At 48.1% G+C, this 22,849-nt stretch overlaps 1 protein-coding gene across 1 annotated transcript in view; it reads left to right on the top strand.

Moving 5' to 3' along the window:
- The window catches only part of MAPK1 (mitogen-activated protein kinase 1), a 95,489-nt gene extending 73,267 nt beyond the window's left edge, over window positions 1-22,222 (top strand). The window contains exons 5-9 of the mRNA XM_079941728.1: window positions 1,302-1,416; window positions 1,684-1,815; window positions 12,040-12,149; window positions 13,951-14,076; window positions 18,536-22,222. Coding sequence (XP_079797854.1) covers window positions 1,302-1,416; window positions 1,684-1,815; window positions 12,040-12,149; window positions 13,951-14,067 — 474 coding nt within the window. The 3' untranslated portion in view covers window positions 14,068-14,076; window positions 18,536-22,222. The remainder of the gene's footprint in view (window positions 1-1,301; window positions 1,417-1,683; window positions 1,816-12,039; window positions 12,150-13,950; window positions 14,077-18,535) is intronic.
- The last annotated feature ends 627 nt before the right edge of the window (window positions 22,223-22,849 follow it).

Below are 22,849 nucleotides of genomic sequence, written 5' to 3'. Positions count from 1 at the left end.
ATGTTTCCATAAGCTTTAATATTTGGATAAATTTTTTTCCCTCTAGCTTTTCTCCACATTTCTTCTTCTATTTATCACTATGCCTAAGCATTCTCCATAAAACTCAACTTATATAGTAACATCTTTTTTTTTTTACTGTTGTATGATAATTCTTCCATGTCTTTTCACTGAACTCCTTTAAAAGAAAAAATATACCTGAAAAATCAATAGAAAAAGGAGATAAGCAATAGGGATCAGTGAGACATGATGGAGCCAGCACGTGCTTCTTTTCGGCAGAGATCATGGGTAATTGTTGTGTTTTGTTTTTAATGATTTTCAAAATGGATAAAGATATTCTGGAAATGTAGCAATGCCCCCCCACCTTTATAATTAATTTATTTGTTTTTTATTTTTATTTTTTGGCTGCTTTGGGCCTTCGTTGCTGCGCGCAGGCTTTCTGTAGTTGCAGCAAGTGGGGCTACTCTTTGTTGCGGTGCACAGGCTTCTCGTTGTGGTGGCTTCTCTTGTTGCGGAGCATGGGCTGTAGGCGCCCGGGCTTCAGTAATTGTGGCTTGCGGGCTCTAGAGTGCAGGCTCAGTAGTTGTAGCACACGGGCTTAGTTGATCTGTGGCATGTGGGATCTTCCCGGACCAGGGCTCAAACACGTGTCCCCTGCATTGGCAGGCGGATTCTTAACCACTGCACCACCAGGGAAGTCCAGGTTTCCAAAATAAGTGGGCCACAAATGTCCTAAAGCAATCAGTGGTTGTTTCTATTTTTTTCTTTTTCCAGCTTCAGCTTACAAGGATTCTGATTCTTTCTCTCAAATCATTTGAAAAAAGAAATGAAGTAGGGCTTCCCTGGTGGCGCAATGGTTGAGAGTCCGCCTGCCGATGCAGGGGACATGGGTTCATGCCCCGGTCCGGGAAGATCCCACATGCCGCGGAGCGGCTGGGCCCGTGAGCCATGGCCGCTGAGCCTGCACGTCCGGAGCCTGCGCTCCGCAACGGGAGAGGCCACAACAGTGAGAGGCCCGCGTACCGCAAAAAAAAAAAAAAAAAAGATATAAAGTATACTGCAGAAATTCTAACTTAACAAGTTAATCAACTTTGAAGAGAGAAATAAAATCAAGCAATCTGGGTTGTTTAGTGTCTTATAAGAAAGTCAAATGATATTTGTCTCTCCATGGTCCCTTATTTCTGAATTATAGAGCCAGAGGAGAAGCTGACACTCCAGCAGCCCTGTGTCTGTCATGCAGAAAGGTCTCGTTGTGTCATGGAACAGCAGAGGTCATTCTCCATCTTTTCTCCTTTCCACTGCAGGGCTACACCAAGTCCATTGATATTTGGTCTGTAGGCTGCATCCTGGCAGAGATGCTCTCCAACAGGCCCATCTTCCCGGGGAAGCATTACCTCGACCAGCTGAACCACATTCTGGGTAAGGTTCGTGAGCATTCTGGGGACCCACTGTGTACATCAGAGTACCCTCAGGAAATTAAGAAGAGTTCCAGCAACTCTTCAGCCTGTGATGGACATGAGCTTTTTTTAAATCTTCCTTGATTTAAAACATTAAGGACTTTGTAAAAAGCATTGGGAGGTAGTGAGAAGACATTGAATGTCAGTGCCCATTCTGCCCCACTGCTGATGGTATGCAGCTGGTTTACCTTGGTCTTGATAATTAACAGCTGATTATTTTATCTGCTAGGTATTCTTGGATCCCCATCCCAGGAAGACCTGAATTGTATAATAAATTTAAAAGCTAGGAACTATTTGCTTTCTCTTCCGCACAAAAATAAGGTGCCATGGAACAGGCTGTTCCCAAATGCTGACTCCAAAGGTAAATGTGATTTCATTGATTATTTTTCTTAGGCTTAGCTTTTATTTGTTTCTTTGTCTTATTCATTAAAGCAGTAGGTCACTAGTCTGTGGCTGTTGGATAATGCCTTATTTGGTGCTCACTCTTCATTGCTTTCTTCCCTCTTATTTAGGAGCGGTAGCCATAGGGTAAGGGAGTCTGGAGGTGACTGTTTAGTTTTCCACGTTTTAGTTTCTTTGCTACTTTTTAACTTGGATTAAGTTCAATTTTTTTAAGGTCATCTTGTCATTTGATCATTTTGAAAGTCAGGTTTATCACAGAATAATTCACATAGAGTAAAATTCACCCTTTCTAGTTGTGCAAGTCTTTGAATTTTAACAAACATATGCAGTCCTGTAACTTCACCACAGTCAAGTTTTGGAGCATTCCCATTGTCCCGAAAAGTTGCTTTGTGCCCCTTCGTAGTCAGTTCCCTCGCCTAGTCCCTGGCAATCAACATCTGATCTGGTTCCTGTCCCTATGGCTTTACCTTTTCCAGAATGTCGTAGAATTGCAATTATGTAATATGTAGCCTTTTATGTCTGGATTCTTCCAGTCAGCAGAATGCATTTCAGATTTAGATTTATCTGTACTGGTGCCTATGGCAGTCTCCTCAGCAAATGATGCTGGAACAATTAGACATTTGTGTGCAAAAAATAAGTAACATGGACCTAAATAGAAGGAGTAAAGCTATTAAGCTTTGAGAAAAAACCAGGATAGAATCTTCATGGCCTTAGGTTGGGTGAAGATATCTTAGATATGTTCCAAGAGCATGTTCCATAACAGAGAAAGGTCATACATTCGATTTTAGTCTTTGATATCTTTTTTGTTTTGTTTTGTTTTTTTGTTTGTTTGTTTTGCGGTACGCGGGCCTCTCATTGCTGTGGCCTCTCCCGTTGCAGAGCATAGGCTCCGGACGTGCAGGCCCAGTGGCCATGGCTCACGGGCCCAGCCGCTCTACGGCATGTGGGATCTTCCCGGACTGGGGCACGAACCCGTGTCCCCTACATCAGCAGGCGGACTCTCAACCACTGTGCCACCAGGGAAGCCCCTTTTTTTAATTTATTTTATTTTATTTTTTGCAGTATGCGGGCCTCTCACTGTTGTGGCCTCTCCCGTTGCAGAGCGCAGGCCCAGCGGCCATGGCTCACGGGCCCAGCCGCTCCGCGGCATGTGGGATCTTCCCGGACCGGGGCACGAATCCGTGTCCCCTGCATTGGCAGGTGGACTCTCAACCACTGCGCCACCAGGGAAGCCCCAGTCTTTGATATCTTATAAGTTAATTTTGTTTAATAATTATATTATCCTTCATTCCTGCTTAACATGTACCTGTTAAATATATTAGGCAGCTATTTTTTTTTACCTTTATGCTGTCATAAAAGTGTGGTAGGCAGAATAATGACCCCATGCCCAAAGATGTCCGTGTCCTAATTCCCGGAAACTGAATCCATGTTAGGTTACATGACAGAGAGGAGTAAGATTACTCATCAGCTAACTTTAAGGTGGGGAAATTAGCATGGGTTGTCCAGGTGAGCCTGTTGTCATCACAGGAGTCCTTAGAGTGGAAGGAAGAGGTCAGAGGAGGGAACCCAAGAACAGCTTGCTGACATGTTGGTGCAGTGATATTACAATATTTACATCCAGTCTGCTGTTGACTGAATTTTAGCTTTTTCTAATATGTGTGTATGCATATGTATGTGTGTGTGTGTACATATGTGTGTATTTTTTAACGTTAACAACGATTTACTTAGATGTTAAATTTGTTTTATGTGTTGACCTGAGCCAAGTTTCAGAAACACTTGGTTTAAAATTGAATTTCTTTTGGATATAAGAGGAACTGTCTTTTAAACTCTCTGATATAAAGGTAGTGTATGATTATGGTAGACAGTTTGGACGTATAGAAAAAATAAGTCAGAGAATAAGAAATAGTCTTAATTATCAGAATCCCAAAATAACCTTTAATGTTTGCTCTACCAAAGTGTGCACAGCTTCTACCTATTTAGTTATAGTTATATAATGTATTCTAGTTGCAGAATTTTCAAAATTAGAATTTCCCATGCCTTGCACATGTTGCTGATTAGATTGGCTTGTGTGCTGTATCGTCCATCCCAAGCATGTTACCTAGATCTGATTTCCTGAGTTGCCTTTTTTAAGAGGTGTGTACATAACAAAACTGTATAATTAAGACCTTACAAGAAACAGAACTCTTAGGCTTTTCTCCTGTTTGTTTCCTCATTCTTTTCTCTAGTTAGTCATAATTTGCATCAAATTATTTGAGGGTTTTTTAGCTTATTTTCCTTAGGTTAAGGTCATGAACTTTGAGATTGGTTCGTTCAGGTAATAATTAACCCCACTAAAATCCAGTTAAATTTGAATTGTAGGTATTGGGTGAATATAATGAAAAAGCGGGGAAGAACTATACATAGAATCAAGTGGAAAGATGGAGTTTAGTGCTGAAGTGGGCATAAAATATCATGTGTCCAGAGCACAGGCTTTACAGCCAGACCTCCCTGGTTCAGTCCACAGCCCAGCCGCTTACCAGCTGAGCATCCTTTGGACGAACTACTTAACCTCTCTGGGCCTCTGTTTTCCCATTTATAAAATATTAGTACCTGCATCACAGGGTTGTGTGAATGTCTATACTACTGGTTTTGGTAGGACTAGGTTCTGAGATCTCAAGACAAAGTTTTTCATTTATATATCTTGGGTCCTTTCTATGTCTCTGTAATAAAGAATGGGTACATAACATTCCCTTGTGGGTGGCCTGTAGTGTCTTTCACAACCTCATGTTGGACATTGACATTTACATCAGTTATCTGTTGCTGTGCAACAAACCTCTCCACAACCCCGGGCCTTCAGATCACCCCATATGATGCTGCACACCTGAAACTTAGAAACAGTTCAGTCAAACCAAACCAAACCAAAACTAGGTTAATGTGGCACCTTGTGAAATAAGATATAGAAGAGGATCTTACTAAAATTGACCCTTATTACCAAAAATTTTAAAAACCCGACCAGCACATATTTGTTCCAAAGCCCACGGGGCTTGGTGCAGCTGGGCGGGTCTGCTCGGCTCGCCTCATGCTGCATGGCCTAAGGGTGCCTCACAGCACCTAGCACCCTGTTGGCTCTCGTCCTGCAGTGGACCAGACTGGGTTTCTCATGCTGGCAACAGCATTCCAAAAGAACCAGAGCAGGAGCTGCAAGGTCTCTCCTGGCTGGGTCTCAGAAATGGACATTTCTGCCACAGTCCGTTGGTCAGAGCACATCACAAGGTCAGGCCCGACTCAAGAGGGGGAGAAATGAATCCACCCCTTCATGGGAGGAGCTGCAAAGAAATGGGGGCCATATTTATATGCCACCAGGTTGCTTCTGGTTTCTTAGTACAGCATTGGTAAATGTATTCATTTAATAAATAGATGGGTGTCTGTTCTAAGGCCCTGGACATAGAACAGCAATAAGACAGATTTAAGAACCTGCATGCAGGTAGCTAATAGTCTAGATTTGCATGAAAATAACAGGAAGAAATGAATGGAAGACCTCGGGGATCTCAAGAAATTAAAACTTTCAAGCTGAAACACTGGCGCTTTTAAGTCTGGTCAATAATATTGGGTTGGCCAAAATGTTTGTTCACATTTTTCCATAAGATCTTATGGGAAAACCCAAGTGAACTCAAATAGTTCACAGAAAAGGAAATGTAAATGTCTCTTAAATATAGGAAAAGGGACTCATTGTTATTTATTATATGAGATATGAACATTGAAAGGTCAGTAATTCCATTTTTTTCCCACTCATCACAGTAGCAAGAATCACAGAGTTTGATAATCCGCTGTGTGGTCAAGGCAGGGGATCTTCTCAGAGGCAGCTGGTGGAGTGTGAATCTGTGGAGTCTCTCTGAAAGGCAGCTTGGCAATTCTGTCACATGTCTTTTGTTCCAGCAATTCTGGGTATTGCACTTTTGGGTTTGCCAACCAAATGGGGGGGAAGTGACATTTTAATTTGGTTTTCTTTAATTAAGAGTGAGGTTGAATATTTTTTCACGTTTGTTGGAAATTTCTGACTGCTGAGTCCCTTGAACCAGTAGTATTGTAGATTTTTCTTCAAAGGAATCTAGCTTAGGATTCTCTCCAAAATTACTCCTGTGAGGGGGAAGAAATGATTATTCTTCAGCAGATGGTACTGGGCTAGTTGAATAGCTGTTTGGAAGAAAACCAATTTAAATCACTATTCACACATCAAAGTGAATTCCAAAACAATTGATGAGCAAATACTTTTAAAAAAATCATACTATTAAAAACTAGCGATATTTAGAGCATTCAGTATTTTTCTGATCTCTGCGTGGGGGAAGAATATCTTCCTAAGCTTTAAAAACAAACCAAGGTGGCGCAGTGGATGAGAATCTGCCTGCCAGTGCAGGGGACGCGGGTTCAATCCCTGGTCTGGGAAGATCCCACATGCTGCGGAGCAATTAAGCCTGTGTGCTACAACTACTGAGGCTGCACTCTAGAGCCTGCATGCTGCAACTACTGAAGCCCACGCACCTAGAACCCGTGTTCCGCAACAAGAGAAGCCACCGCAAGGAGAAGCCTGCGCACCGCAATGAAGAGTAGCCCCACACTCGCCACAACTAGAGAAAGCCCGTGCGCGGCAACAAAGACCCAACGCAACCAAAAATAAATTAATTAATTAAAAAAAAAAAGACAAACATAAATGAAAGGTAGTAGATTTAAAAGTTTAAAATTTAAACTAGATTAGACCAGGTGTGGACAAATAGGTATAATTTGTTCTAGATTGAATAACATCTAAAGAATCCCTGTCCTGTTTTGTTGATGGCCACACACATGGTGGTTAGGTCCTGTGCTCTACAATTGGCCTCCTGAGTGCAGACTTGTGACCTCACTTTTTCACATTTTCCTCATCTCAAAATTGGGGCAAGTTTTACCTACCTCATAGGATAATTGGGAAGGTTGAGAGCTAAGAATATTAGGCAGGGTTAAGAGCAGTAGTTCTTAATGTTAGACTTCTCGTTAATGTTATTAGTGTTTAAAGAGCAGAGAGAACTCTAAGACATCAGTGGATAAAATACATGAGCCAAAGGACAAGAACACACAACTTCCACGAAGAGGTACTGAGCCGAGGGTCACTGTGGGAGGAGCCAGTCGGGAGTTAGCAGTTGCGAGTTTAGTCTGGGCCGTGTTAAATTGTTAGAAACGGCTTCCCTGGTGGCACAGTGGTTACGAATCTGCCTGCCAATGCAGGAGACACGAGTTTGAGCCCTGCTCCGGGAAGATCCCACATGCCGCGGAGCAGCTACGCCTGTGCGTCAAAACTACTGAGCCTATGCTCTAGAGCCTGCGAGCCACAACTACTGAGCCTGCGTGCCACAAGTACTGAAGCCCACAGGCCTAGAGCCTGTGCTCCACAAGAGAAGCCACCACAGTGAGAAGCCCACACGGAACAATGAAGACCCAACGCAGCCAAGAATAAATAAATAAATTTTTTAAAAAATTGTTAGAAACAACCTCAGCGCTAACTGTTCATTGTTCATGGATCAGAGTCAGCTGATACATCTACTCAAAGGAATATTATATCAAGTCCCTAAAAGTGATTTTTACAAAGTTTTTGTAGCATGGGAAAATACTAATGAGCAGAGTTGACTGAGGAGATAACACAGCCTTTGTTATGTATAATATGATCTCAACTGTGTGAAAGAAGATGCACAGGGAAATTCTACAAAATGTGTCCAGAGATGAGCAGTGGTTCCCACTGAGCAATGGGGCTGTGGGCGTGGGGTGAGTCATCACAGACTGGAGGGTCGGCTCTTTGAGGCCTTCTCTGTCCACTTCATGAGAACCCACTGGGACTGGCCTTGGCCTGAAGAAGGACTTCACCGGCTCTCGGAACCGACAGGCCCAGCCGGGCTTTGATTCCAGGCGTAGCTCCTTTGACCACAATCTGGACTTTGTCATTCAGCATTGCCTTCCTCTGTTCCATCTTTCTTGTTAACCAGCCTCTTTTCTCATGGTGACACGATGGCCACCAGCATCTCCAGGCTCACGCTGACCTGTTTCCTGATAGTTTTAGCCCAAGTGTGGGGCTGACACTCACTGCCTCTGTGTCCACACCCTTGACAGTCACTGTGGCCAAGAGAACCTGGTGAATGTGGCCGAGCTGGTGTCACCGCTCCCACGGGCAATCCTGAGAGCTCCCCCATGGCAAGTGCAGCTCCGTGTGGTTAGAGGTCAGGTGCGCAAAGCCAGCAGACGGCTGTCAGCGCGTAAAGAAAGATGAGGAATTCTGTTCTCTTGGTCCCACTTTTGTTTTTCGTTTTTTAGTTTTTGGGGGGTTTTTTTGGCCATGCCATGCAGCATGCGGGATTTTAGTTCCCCGACCAGGGGTCAAACTGGTATCTCCTGCAGTGGAAGAGCGGAGTATTAACCACTGGACTGCCAGGGAATTCCCCTATTTTTTGAAATTTTAAAAAATGCCGTTCTTGTGAGAAGTCTGTGTCCATTTCTCAGATAACCTGGTATTTGAAAAGCCTCCAGACTTTATTACTGCTCCTGTAAATGCATATACATATATATGTTCTCAATGGGATAAGCTGTATTCTATTTCATTACCTACAGAGAGTCTCTGTATACAGAGAGTGAGAGTCCTGAGCTGACAGTAGATTTAGGAGTTTTTTAACAGATGGCATTTGAAATCCTGGAAGAGGCTGGGGAGGTGAAGAGTGAGATGTGTAAGGAACTGGACAAGAATCTTCCCTGGGCAGTGCAGGAGGGATGGGGATTCTCGCAACCTGTAGAGGAGATGGACACAGATAATGCCTTGTGAGAATGTGGCCGAGTTCAGCACCTCCACATGGCATAGAGGCCTCCAGTTCAGGTCATGGGTGACCACATAAGAGGAATGGGAACATGGAGACAGAAAGGACTGGGCCAGGTGAGGGCAGCAGGGAGGATCGGCTTTGGGTGGGGAGAGGGTCTCCTCTTTGAACAGAAGGATGCATGTGGATCTGGTGGAGGAATGCCCAGGAAGGTCACCCCTGGGGATATTGATTTTCTCAGAAAGTTGTGCTGAGAGGAATGAGGGCCGGTGGGCAGGAAGGGCATGATCCACCCATGTGAGTAGAGAAGGGCTGACCAGGGCTTTCCCCGAGCTCTTGGGGACCATGATAAGATTAAAGATCTTGAGTTTTTGTGGCTCAGCAGTTCTTGGTAGTATGCTCCTTAGACCTCTAAGGTCCCCAAGATCCTTCCAGGGGGTTGGTGAGGTGAAAACTCCTTTCATGATGACACTGAGGCATCCTGCACCCTGTCCCTTGTGCTGCCATCTGTGCTCAGTGCAGGGCGAGGCGGCAGTGCCAGCCTCCCAGCTAAAACCAGGGCAGCTGCGTGTGAGGTGCCTTTGGTTAAGCAGCACAGAGAAGTCGCTTTGTTGTGTCCTGTCCTTTGTGCCAGTCTTTTTAGTGTTCCATGTGACAGCGCGGGATAAGTGCACGCAGAACACATCTGCCACGTACTGAGTGCAGTGGTTTCCTCAAAGGATGGTGCTGTGCAGTTGTTTGAATTGTGAGTTGAATTCGCTGCTTTTTAATAATTGATCCTCAGTTTTCAAGAGTAGGGCTCTGAGATCAGAAAGTTTGAGAAGCACTGTTGCGGTGGCACAGTCTGCACAGGTGGGCTTTTTCTCTGCCTCTGCTCAGAAATTCGAGCTGAGGATGGAAATGACAGATGGCAACCTTAATCTGGGATCAGAGTGTTGCTGGGTAGGTGAGACGGCCCCAGAGCAGTGCTGCCAGCCGGGTGACCCGCCCCAGGACCTGGAAGGAGAAGTGACTGATGAGCCGGAAGGGTGGGGTCATGTTGCTGCACACCCCCCGGAGTTAGAGGGGAGGTGTGGGCTCATGGCCGCCACCAGGGAGAGTCAGGATCGTGGTCAGATGTCATCCTGGCCTTGAAGGGGCTTCAGTCTTTTAGGGAAAATAAAATCTGCATCCTATGCACAGCCAGTGTGATTCATACGTCGGAGTGGTGCCAGCGGGATGCTGAGCATGTGGGAGGAGGGAGGCCGGGCTCCCTGACTGTGGGAGCAGCACCTGCCAGCTGCTTCCCATCTCCCCCCCTCCCCTCCTGTAGCTGCAAGCAGTGCAGAAATAGCGCTGCAGTCAAAAGAGGCTGGAGAGCCAGTCAGTTTTCAAGTAGAAAAAAAAAAATTTAAAAAGCTCTTTTCTTTTGAAAGTGTTGCCTAGGATTGAACTTGAAGGAACTGAAAGGTCTGTTTTAGGAGTGTGTCAGCTGCAGAGCATCCAGTTGCCTTGGAGTGCATCCCTCCTTAATATCAACAAGACTTGGAATTTAAAAATAATGCTGTTAGACTCTTGACTGTGGCTGGGCCCTCGGCTTCTCCTGACATGGATGGAGGTTATCTGATCTCAAGGCATTCCTTGGGGAAATGTCTGTGAGCTCTAGGGGAGGGGGGCGGGAGCGGGAATTGAGGTCGGTTTTAGTACCTGTGTTAGGTATGGTAGGGCTCTGAGGCCCAGCAGGTGTGTTCGCCCATCTACCAGTTTGAAAATGTACTATTTGTAGAAATTCATTATGTGGGCTTTAAAAAAAACGTACTGTTTTTCACACTTCACTTTATGGACATGAAAAAAGTCCTTTGTTGTGTGGAATTTCTTATGTCCATCACACAGTGTACCACATCGATGATCTCCTGATTGAAGGTGAGTAGGGGTGGTGTGCAGGGATGTGCACGTGGGGGCCACAACTTCGGGCAGTGGGGCACTCCACCCACTCGCTCTCTCCTGGCGACTTCCTGGCCAGCTGCCAGCTGCTCTCCATCGGGGAGCACATTTCCTAGTGACTACAGTGATTTTCCATCACCGTTCTTTATCCTAGAGCTTAGAGTCGGGTGCTCATTTGCAGATGGACGAGGTTGATAACCTAATAAGAAACTATCACCGTGAGTAACAAGGCTTCATTAAGTAGATGCCAGTGCTTTTGTTTTTGTTAGTGTCAATACATTTTCTAAAAATGTGTGTTCTTAATAATTACCTGGTAGGTTTTTTTTTGCGGTACGCGGGCCTCTCACTGTTGCGGCCTCTCACTGTTGTGGCCTCTCCCGTTGCGGAGCACAGGCTCCGGACGCTCAGGCTCAGCGGCCATGGCTCACGGGCCCAGCCGCTCCGCGGCATGTGGGATCTTCCCAGAGCGGGGCACGAACCCGTGTCCCCTGCATCGGCAGGCAGACTCTCAACCACTGCGCCACCATGGAAGCCCTACCTAGTAGTTGTTAGATTTATTTCTTGGAGCCCTTGGATTTCTTAGGGGTGTCTCAGGGCCGTGAGCACCACTGGTCTGAGCATTGTTAAATAAAAGGAGATAGTTTTAAAAGAAGCCCTCTTTGTTACCTCTTTACCAGAACAGTGATGTCTTTTCTAGCATGTATTCTCCCTCATTGAAACCTACTTCTGACACTAAATACAGGAAGTATTTTGTCACATGACCCTTAACCCTGGTCCCAGCCACTGTCAGCCGTGCCCCTTGGCTGTCCTCGCGGCCTGAGGTGGTGCCTAGATACTCTGTAGAGGCCCCAGGGCAGGCTGCTCATTGGCCACCGCCTCCGGCTTGTTCCTGTTGGCCCTGCACTTGCTGCCTTGCTGCATTGTCGACATGAAAAAGGTGGTCAGGGCTGAACTGCCGGCCAGGTCGAGAGAATACTTGTAGTTTGGGGCCTTGGAGAAAGACGCCAGGCTGCAGAGCAGGCCAGGGGGCCTGTGCTTTATACATGCCTCTCAGCCAGGACCTGGAAGGAGGAGGCTGAAACCACATGGGAGGCAGTGACCATTGCAGAACTGACTTTGGAGTTGACTTAAGAGCGGTACATACATAAAACCTCTGCTTTTGACCCTGCGAGCAGAGCTGTGATTTAGGACAAGGCCAGGTTTTGGGGGCAGACTTGGGCTTGAATCCTGGCCACTATGTGGAGCCTTTGCTGAGCATATCACCTTCCTGAGTCTGGGTCTCTACTAACAGGTGCTCAGACTCAAGCTCAGAGATGGAACAGGCACCCCTGGGTGGTGGGGGCTCCTTTAGCTCGGTTGTCTTGTGGGTCAGTGGACTTAAACAGGAAGACGAGAGAGTATTTCATTGACTTTTTCTTTGGCTTCTCACCTCTTCAAAACCTTTCTCTTTGTAGCTCTGGATTTACTGGACAAGATGTTGACGTTCAACCCTCATAAGAGGATTGAGGTGGAACAGGCTCTGGCCCACCCGTACCTGGAGCAGTACTACGACCCAAGTGACGAGGTGAGAGCCTGCACCCCCCCGGCTGAGTGGCCCTGCCATCATGTGCCTGAGACTAGTGCTGTCCCCACAGCCTGAAACCCCTTCCTTTAGGTCCCCTGCACCGGGTGGGGCCGGGGAAATGGAAGGGGAGGGGAGCACAGGCAGGAAAGGGATCCCAGGACTGTGGTCATGGCCTGTGGCAGGAAGAGACATGGAACTGCAGGGCCCACCCTGAGGGTGGAGGGGAGGAGGGGACAGGTCAGCCAGGACAGTCCCACCAGAGCTTGGTGGCTTCGTGTCTGCCTCCGTGTGTGCCTCCCTAGAGACACGAGAGCCTGTCGTGATGAGGAATGCTGGTCGCAGAGGTGCGTGCGCGAGTCTCCAGTACACACCGGGCATGCAGGTGCTGCATGTCGGGCATCTTCTGTCCAAAAGTCCCCGTTCCTTGGCTCTTTGATTCCTCTGGGGACTCACTTTTAACTTTGTTCTCTGGAGGATAATGAAGGAAAGTGCAGTAGGAACCAGAAATGTGGATCTTTCTAGTTGAGGTTCAAATGCATAGACAGTAAGCCTTCACACTCCTGTTTTTTAAAAAGGGAGAACCAAGAGGAATGTGTTAAAGGGGAAATGGAAGAGGAAAGGAAGAACTAACTACAAAAGTGAAACGCAGTTACATGAAAAAGAGAAAGAGGAAATCAAACATATATCAGTCAGCTTCCCCTTCCACAGCCTTTCCCGGAAACAGTTGACGCGACCTCCGTGGTACATAACAGAGGAGCAGCTGAAAACATGGGACCTGGGGCTCTTACTGCCCTGTGAGCTGGCGGTTTCCTAAGCCCCACGTCCTACTTTCAGGCTGGGGTGGTACCCCACACCCAAAGGGGGCCAGGCGGATTAGAAGGGTGGCATGTGTAGGGTCCCGTACGTCGAGCCCTCCTTCAGGGAGAGGAGCTGCTTGTTTTTCTCTTTTCCCCCTTTCAAGAGGCCAGGGCCTAGCGCAGAGTTTGGGGTGCACGTTTCCTTTCCCTTAATACATGGTGTGAGGGTGACATGGATAAGGTCTGGGGTGCCTGGTAACAGCTGTATCGTCATCAGGTTCTGTAACATTGCATTCGTTTGGAGGGGGGTGCTTACAAATCAAAATATTAACTGACTACCTCTTTTGTCGTTGAGTATGCATGGAGGTTTTTTGATATGAATAGACAGTATTAGATTTCTGGTTATTTATAGAGAAAGTATACTAAAGAAAAGCAAAAACTTGCAGAAAAATACAAGAAAGATCACTTTGTAGTCTTGTTATGCGGTTATCATTATTAAAATTTTGGAGTGTTTCCTTCTCAGTCTTATATTTCTATATCTAAATTTTAAAAATAGAGTTCATTCTGTTTAACACAAATATGGGCATTTTGCCATGATTTTCACCTTCCTTGCGGCTTCACTTTTTAATGGCTCCGTATTACTTCTTCATATAAAGATACCGTAATGTATGTAATCAAATGCATTTATTCAAGTATTGAGGGTCTTGATTGTATACACATACTACCACCAGCAGCAGCCCTCCCATCACAGCAGATTCCTGTGGCTGCCATGTGCATGCAGTGCCTGAAGACATTGGAGAATCATGTGGGGACGCTCCCTCTCACTGGTTCAGGGCTCTCGGGAGGTGCACTTCCGTGACTGGGGTGCAGCACAGGGCTGCTCATCACAGGTGCCAGTCCTGCCATCTCAGTTCGAAAGCCTGAGCTATGGTCTTTCTGTGGAGCAGTGAATGACTGCCTCAGCCGCAACCACTTTTGTCTAAACGTTCTATTTTCTTTTCAAGCCCATCGCCGAAGCACCATTCAAGTTTGACATGGAATTGGATGACTTGCCCAAGGAAAAGCTCAAAGAACTCATTTTTGAAGAGACCGCTAGATTCCAGCCAGGATACAGATCTTAAATTTCTCAGGTACCTGGAGCTTTAACCATATAGTAAATCCTAGCAGAGGAGACAGGTAAAAAGTGTTCAAAAAGAGGAAACACAGATCTCAATTTTAGAGAATATACGGAACGGGAGAGAGAGTGGGGCTTGTTGTGTTAGAACTCTGTAGAAATGAGCAGTGAGATAAAGAATTATGACCAAGGGTTGAGGCACCTGCTGGGGAAATGCTTTGGACAGACCGGCCCGGGGCAGCTGGATGGCCTGGCAGTGGGGTCTGCAGACAGGTGACCGAGGGGGCTCCAGGCAGGGTTACGAAGTGGGGGATTCTGCAGCAGTGGGCATTGGGGATTCTCAGCTGGATCTTAAGTCCATTCTCTCCTGCCTGGGCCTTTTTATTTATTTTCACATACTGGGGTCAGGCTGAGGGTTGGTCTGAGGTTGCCTGTGTTGGGCAGCGTCCAGGCTTGAGATCAGAAGCTGCTTGAGCTATTTCACACAGAGGGTGTGTGATCAGTCAGGAGGCTGTGGAAGGGCTGGAGAGCAAGAGCGGGGCGGTGGGGCTTCCTGCAGACGGGGGTCTGCAGGGGCTGAGGGGAAGCGATGTGAGCCAGCATCTGTCTGGTCAGCAGGCCCGGAGGGTGCCGGGCCCCTGCCAGAACTGCAGCTGTTAGAGCATCACCATTGCTGAGGAGGGTCAGGAGCCCGACTGCCACTGACCCAGGGACCTCAGGGGCCTGAGTCACCACCACCCTCCAGTACCTCTGAAACCCAGGACCACCCCTCCCGAAGAGCCATGTGTCACTAGAGGCAGAAGAAGGAAGGCTTTTCCTCTCAGTGCCTGCCACTGGCAGTCCCACCAGAAGCAGCTGCCAAGGACAGGCAGCGGTGCTAAGGCAGGGTCCCAGCCCCGGAGCTCAGATCAGGGGATAGGGAAGGGCGGAAGGGGGGCTACAAGCAGATGCGATCAGCTCACCTACTCACAGAGCCACCAGGGCTGGACCAGGGCAGAGGAGAGGGTGGGAGAGGAGCTTCCAGACCTGGGGCTCAGACTGGGGTGTGGTCGGGAGAAGCAGTGACTGCAGGGGAGTGAGGGGAGCAGAGCCTAAAAGACCCCGATTCCCTAACCAAGCAAGGGAGGGGGACTGGCAGGCCCTTGCTGGGACACACTGGAGGCCAGACTCCAAGCCCGAGCACATGTGCCCCTAGCAGCCAACCTTCAGGAAGTGTCTGAGCAGGAAGGGGAGATGCCGCAGGGGACAGAGAGGCCAGTCCAGTGGGGTTGGAAGCGTTCATCCGTCCACACCTCACATCAGGACAATCTCTTGAAGAATTTGTTGCACACAAGGCACTGTGCGGTCATTCACCAACAGAAGGAAAGCGGCCCCTGGGACCCAGCCGTTTTCACCCCTTCCTGGCCTCTCTGCCTGCATTCACAGTGGGGGGATTGTCTCTGCCAGGGGCCTGCTCTTCCGTCCCCGTGTCCGTGCCAGGTCAGCCTGGCTGCGTTGGGTGAATAAGCTTTTGGCTGGCTCTTTACAAATTAGGCCACTGACCCCTGGCCTGGAAGGTCGAGCTGAGCAACTTTCTGTATGGTCCCTTCCATGGGTTGCTTTCCTGTGTGTTCATGGCCCCTGATTTCCCTGCCTTCTGGTTTCAGGGCATACATGCTGTGTGCTCACCCCAGTGAGCAGAACAGACAGGACTGAACGTGGCCCCCGAGGAGCACGTGGCCTGAGAGGGGAGAAAGACACAGACCATCATGCACATCTTTGGTGTAGAACATCTGGGGGTGATGGAGCTATCAGTTTGTCATTGTTCATTTAATCCCTGTCACGTACTTTAGTGCCGGGTAGGAGGGAACGGATGGGTAAGACCCAGGCTTTGCTTTCTAGCAGCCTGATGGCAGGACCCAGGGAGTCAGGCCCAGCATTGTGGTGCTGCACCAGGGGAGGGTTCGACCCCAAAGATGCAGAGCGCCGGGAGGGGGCGCCCCGCTGGTGGGGAGGGGCCCGCCTCTCCTCACAGGTGGTCTCAGGTCCTGAAGTGTCAGGGCATCTGACACTGGGCAGTCTGGGTGGCGGGACCTCAGCAGGGACTTGTGGGGTGGCTGGTCAGGCAGCAGGCACAGGGGAACGTGACAGTGACTAGGGTCCTGGGCCACAGGACAAGGCTGCTGACTGGATGCCTACTGGAGGCCATTAGCACACGGGGACCAAGCCCACCCGGGGCCCACCCCAGCTCTGAGTATCCAGGGTTGGGGCCTGTCACCAGTGGAGGCGGTGGCAGGGGGGTTGCTCTGTGTTTAGTTCACTTCCTCCAGGCACACAGAAGGCACAGAATGTGCTTGTAGCCTGATTTTTTTCCCAAACGTTTTTTAAATGACAATTTTTACCTATTCTGAGAAGTTGAGGGTTTTACAGTAGACACCCATATTCCCACCACCCCGATCCTATGATTAACGTTTTATTATACTTTCTTTGCCTTTTCACGTATCTGTCCATGCATTCCTCCATCTGCCCATCAATCCATCTTGTTTTTTTCTGTGCATTTCAAAGGAAATTTCCAACATCTAGACTGACTTATAATTTAGTCATCTAGGATAGAAGAGTGAGTGCAGAGGAGGGTGGGTTGGGGGCGTTGTTAAGCTCTGGGCCAGGTTCTTTCACAGACATTGCCTTTTGATGATCACAGCAGCGTTTTCTGAAGTCAGCACACAGCCCAGGTCTACGCTTGACGAAACTGAAGGAGTGTGTTTAAGCATTTTGCTCAAGATTATACATCGGTGGCAAAACTAGGCAGAGAGTCCAGATCCTTTAGACTCAGAAATCTTTTTTCACCTAGATTTGCTCCCCAGGGAGGTGGAGGGACCGGGGTGTGAGTTTCCAGTCTGCAGCGAGGGCGGAACTGCACAGAGGAGAGCCTGGAGGTGTTGGTGCTGTGACACACGGGGCCGCTGGGGAAACGTGCTCATACAGCTGTGGGGGCTTTGCTGGAGGGGACAGCAGGGACCGCTCCAGAGGAGACCCTAGGTGTCCCCTGCTCGCTGATGTTCTTAGTGGCGGCTCTGAGTGATTGTAAAGGGTCAAAGTATGTTCATTATATTTTGTTTAAGGAGCTCTATTTTAGAAATGTTTTCACTGGAAAGGTAAAAAGGTATAAGTGGTTAATACATTGTGACAAGTCTCCGATTCCTCCAGCCTTGGGTCTCAGCCTCATCCTTACAGACCATCTCCTTACCTGCTTCCCTGAGAAGCTGGGGAAGAGGAGGTGGTACCTGCCTTTCTTCCTCCTTCTCCAGCCCGTCGCTGGACTTTCTCGGGGGGTGGTGGGGGACTGATTACTAGGAGCATTCATCTGTTGTTTCCCTTTGGTTTCATTAAAGATAAAAGCATTTAGGGCAGTTTTAGTTTTCTGCCAGCTGCTAGGTGTGGCTGCAGTTCATGGTGGCACGCCTCTAGGGGGAGGTCACGTCTTGTCCCCCGAGCTCGTCTCCCCGAGCAGCAGACAAGGACTATCCACCTGGCAGTGCCTGTGAGCCAGGTGACACCTGCCGGTGGGCGTTTAACAGGCCACGTCTCCAGGGGAAGGAAGGTCTGCTTTGCTCGCATCCTGACACACTCGATTACCCTCATGCTGTCTCCACGCGGCTTCGTCGTGAGACACAGAACGTGCGCTTCTCCTCCCCAGGATGGTCCTCGGGGTGGAGGGAATTCCCACGTCCACCCACGCCCCACCCCCAGCCGTCTGTGCTCACAGCCAAGAACTGCTAGTCTGGAAACAGGTGGAGTGGATTTAACCCAGAATATAATTTCCTCAAGTAAAATAGAGATGTTAGGAGAGTGATGGGGGACCTCAGGGGCCTCCTGAGGGATCCTCGGACATCTGCAGGGCCAGGGGGGCCTGGCGGGACAGCAGCCATTGGGTCGCCTCCTGCACTTCCAGGGTCCAGGCCCACCAGCTTCACGCTTCCTACCAGCACTTGGTTGTGCTTGTTGTGCTTAGTCACAGAAAACTTGAGCATTAAAAAAAAAAACACTTTCTGCCTCCTGTGTGGTTGATTCTGACCTACCTGCTCATCCAGAGAGAGAGACGTGCTGAGAATAGGAGGCAGAAGCGTTTTCCACTTCACACATGTGTTTACAAAGATTCTCAGACTCTGGTTTGGACCGTTGGTTAATGGCATCTGGGGAACACTGACGCCGGCCTGGCTGTGAGCGAGCGTGCGTGTCTCCCCCTGAGTATTCTGGAAACATCCTCTGTGAAACGTCTGAGAGAAAAGGTGCCCGGGGATGGGGGCGTGGAGGCAAGCCCACCCTTGAGGAGCCTCGGGTGTGACTCGTGCCACGTGGTTCTGAGGGAGATGACCTTTTCTGCAGGAGTGTTTTTCCTTTGCTTTTTCACTCTTCCGTTTTCCTAGCACTGCTGCTGCTGCTTTTCCCACGTGGTTCACCCTTAGCTCACAGTCGGTCTGTCTGTTTCCCAACAGGACACGGGCTCCGAGGACGGGCCACGCGCAGGCATCGCTGTTCTTCCTCCCAGCTCCTGACCCCGGGCCCGTCTCCAGCCTGTCTCGGCGTGTCCACCTGACTCCTTTGAGCCATTCGGAGGGGCAGTTTCTGGTAGTTGTGGCTTTTATGCTTTCAAAGAATTCCTTCAGTCCAGAGAACTGTTCCTGGCACCCCTGTGTGTGTCGCCCTCCGGTGACCTGTGGCAGTATGTACTTCAGGGCACCTACTGCTCACCTTGCTTTAGTCACTAATCGCTTTCTGGTTTGAAAGATGCAGTGGTTCCACCCTCTCTAGTCCTCCCTCCCGATGCCCTGCTGACCCCGCCCTCACCGTCGGTCACTGCGTCTCACCTTCCGGGAGGGTGGCCGCTCCTCGGGCACTTTAAGGCAGTGACGGCCCCTCTTTGCACTCCTCTCCCACCCTGCCGGGGCCCCTGCAGCTCGTGCTCCCGCCCCTGGACCCTGTGGGTGCTCGTCAGCACCTCTCCTTTTGTCATATTAATCTCTAGCAGATGTAAGGTATATGTACTGCTTGCCCAACTTTTAGAAAATTCAGCCCTTTTTCTAAATAAAAGGAAGAAATCCTGCATCGGGCAGTTCCACCTGTACCATTTACAGGGGCACAGCACTTGCCAAAATGTGTTATATACAGTTCTGGGTGTTTGCAAGACTTATGCAAAAAGACGTAAAGTGGCAGCTTCTCTCGGGATTTGGTGAGAGGTGCGCGAGGTCATGCAGGCTGCCCAGGTGGTGTGGGGCTGAGCTCCACGCCCAGTGGGCACAGGTGCCACGGGCGCTGTAGCCACGCTCGATGCCTGAGGGTCTAGCGGAGAGGAACACTGCGTCTTTCAATGAGAAAGTGTACACTTCCTTTTCCTCCTACAGCATGTCAGCATCTCAAGTTCATTTTCAACCTACGATATAACAGTTTGTAATAAAGCCTCCGTGAGCTCACGACTGGAGCACTGTTCTTTCGTCAAGTGCTCGCTCACGTCTCTGATGTCACCGAGCTCAGGCCGTCAGGAGCAGCTAGCACTAGGTCCTGCGTGCAAGGAGCCCTAGCCCCTGCCCTCCTGAGCCCTCTAGTGTTTGTTCCCGCCGCCGCACCCTGTGGTGTGGACTCGGTGTTCTGTCCCCGTGCGGTGCCTCCTCTTGACTCCCCCACTGCTCTGTGTGGTGAGAAATCTGCCTTGTTCAGTAATTACTGTACCCTCGCATGACTGTTACAGCTTTCTGTGCGGAGATGACTGTCCCAAGTGCCACATGCCTATGATTGAAACAAAAAATCTATTGTTACCTCTGAGTTGTGTTCCACGGAAAATGCTATCCAGCAGATCACTTAGGAAAAATAATTCTATTTTTAGCTTTTCATTTCTCAGCTGTCCTTTTTTTCTTGTTTGATTTTTGACAGCAATGGAGAATGGGTTATATAAAGACTGCCTGCTAATATGAACAGCAATGCACTTGTAATTCATGGAAATAAATGTACATCTTCTATCTTCATATTCATGTTAAGATTCGGTGTTGATTTCCTCTGGATTAGCGGGTCCAAATGGACAGTCAGGCTCAGTCTGTGCTTTAGAACAGAGAGGCTTGCAGGCCTCCCCTTCCCACCAGGCACTGCCCGAACACTTAGCTTTACGTCAGGTGATTTAGAAAGCATTTCTGGAGGGTTCTTTTTTCCTTCCACACAGCAGAGAATCAATTCTGACATGTTCGTTTCTTCAGATCATAGGTCTACAGTGTTCTGTCAGGCTCTGATGAAGCAGCCCAAATGTCTCAGGTTGGATTCTCTGATTCTTTCTAAAGAGGGCCGGCCTGTGTCCCAGTTGAGTGCTGGAAAGGGCTCCACCCCCCCACCCCCCACCCCCCAGCCCAGCGTGCTGGTGCTCACACCTCACGGGCCAGAGCAGGTGGCTGACTCATCCTCAGAAATCAAAACTACATCTAGGTTTTTGCCCTGAGATACGTGATTTTCACCTCCATGCACAGAGCTGCCTTGTGAAGGTCCACACAGCATTGAAAAGATACAGAGATTTGACTGTTCCTCGATACATTTTTAAAGGAGCATTGATAGTTTTATTGCTCTTGTTTCTTTGTACTTTTTAAATGGAATGTTAGCAGTATTATGAGGTTAACCTGCAGTCCTCTAACTAGAAAGAAAGCCATAGCCTTGGTTACTAATCCCTGGGGACTCTAGGCTCTTCCCCCCCCCCCCCACCTCACTGGTACCATGGAGTCAGATGGGCATGAAACCACTAACTGCATCCTAGAGTCCCTGTAGCCACAGGTTGTGTGCTTTTTACTAATCATGCTAAACTTGGTTTAACAGGTCAGGAATTGTCTTAACCAAGGTACCTGTGAAAAGTACTAGCTGTTAGGTGTGAAAGACTCATCATTTGGATATTTCATCTCTAAAAATGTACAGGTTAGGTCATCTAAATTCATGCTGGTGATCCCGAATGCCTCCATTACTGCTCCACGCAGATAAGTTTCAGACTGATGGCTTTTTTGGTGTCTAAAATGTAAGCAAAAAATTCCTGTCGAAACATTCCAGTCCTTTCACTTAGTATGAAACAAAATACCTAGCAAGCCAGCAGGATGGACTTGAGAGAACTCAGGAGGACTGTGCAGACACAGCCTTCAAAGCTGGTAGAGACACGCAGACCGTGGACATGAGGGTAGAAGATCACTGCGTTGGTGTGCGGTGTGTTCACGTGACTCCTGCTACTGCATGCACAGCGACGGGTGTGGCGGGGCCACAGTAGTCGGTGGCTGTCCCTGAGGCAGACAGGTGTACTGCCTACGACAAGCCGAGTAACAGTCATGCGCAGACCATTCAGAGGAGACTGACCTTTATTTGCTTACGTGTTAATACAGATTTTAAATTGGTAATTTTTCTATAGTATGGTAATAGTATGTTAATACACATACATATGCACACATGCTTTGGGTCCTTCCATGATACTTTTATATTTGTAAATCAATGTTTTGGAGCAATCCCAAGTTTAAGGGAAATATTTTTGTAAATGTAGTGGTTTTGAAAATCTGAGCAGTCCTTTTGCTTATGTTTTAAAGCATTTGTGCTTTAAAATTGTTGTGCTGGTGTTTGAAATATGATCCTCCTAGTACAGATGAGAGGCATGTCCCAGCAGAGGAAGCGCTGTCTTCCTCACTGCAGCCAGCTTGGCATCGTGGGTCAGAGACGGGAAATCCAGAGGGATGCTGTAGGCTTGCACCAGCTTCCCTGAAGCTCGTGGCCTTTTCTGTGCTGTTTATCCGTGTAGAGCACTCAAGATCTGAAACTGCTTTGTTACCTGCTTTGTACTGTTGGTGCCTTCTTGGTATTGTACCCCAAAACTCTGCATAGATTATTTAGTATAATGGTAAGCTAAAAACAAATGTTAAGGGAAGATTTTATTAAGAATCTGAATGTTTATTCATTATATTGTTACAACTTAACATTTATTTGTGGTATTTGTGATTTGGTTAATCTGTATAAAAATTGTAAGTAGAAAGGTTTATATTTCATCTTAATTCTTTTGATGTTGTAAACGTACTTTTTAAAAGATGGATTATTTGACTGTTTATGGCACCTAACTTGTAAAAAAACAAAAACTACAAAAAAATTAGAATCATTAAATTGTGTCCGTGTTACCAAAATAACATAGTACTGTGCATGTCTAGTTTAACTGGAATTTCATACATGAAGATATGGAGTCACCTGGTCCTTTATTACATTTCCCAAGCAAGTGCGTCTTCTGGTTTGACTTTGCTCGTAGAACATGGCGGTAGTACCGTCAGCTGGTGCTCTGGAGGCACTGGAATCCTAGTCTGTCCAGAGTGGTCTTCAGACCTTTGGCCGTAGGGGGAGAAGGCATTGCCACACGCATCTCCTCTCATCTCCCTGAACTTAAGCGACCCCCGCTGCTGGGCAGGTGTCACTGGCCGCCTCTTTTCAGACCAAGAAATCATGACCACGGGAGGGACTGTTGGACATTTGGTTCCTGTCACTGTTGGGCATCGTGCAGTGGCTTATTTACGAGAAAAGATACCAACAGTGTCCACGGTGAGACAGCAGGAGCTCGGCTCTGGGCCTCGGACCCACAGCTGCACCGTGGAGCTGGCACACTCGCCTTGAGCACGGTGAAGGTTATATACAGATACTTCAAGTGCCTAGCGTAGTACCTCCAAGCAAGCGGTAAATCTTCCTAAATGTTTTTTTATTTCTTTAAGTTTTGTTGTGAGGCAGCATGAGAGTGTCTGCTAAGCAAACTATTTTCTGTTCATCTG

The sequence above is a fragment of the Stenella coeruleoalba genome, assembly GCF_951394435.1.
Source record: "Stenella coeruleoalba genome assembly, chromosome: 14".
NCBI lineage: Eukaryota > Metazoa > Chordata > Mammalia > Artiodactyla > Delphinidae > Stenella > Stenella coeruleoalba.
This window is presented reverse-complemented; position numbering and strand designations above follow the sequence as displayed.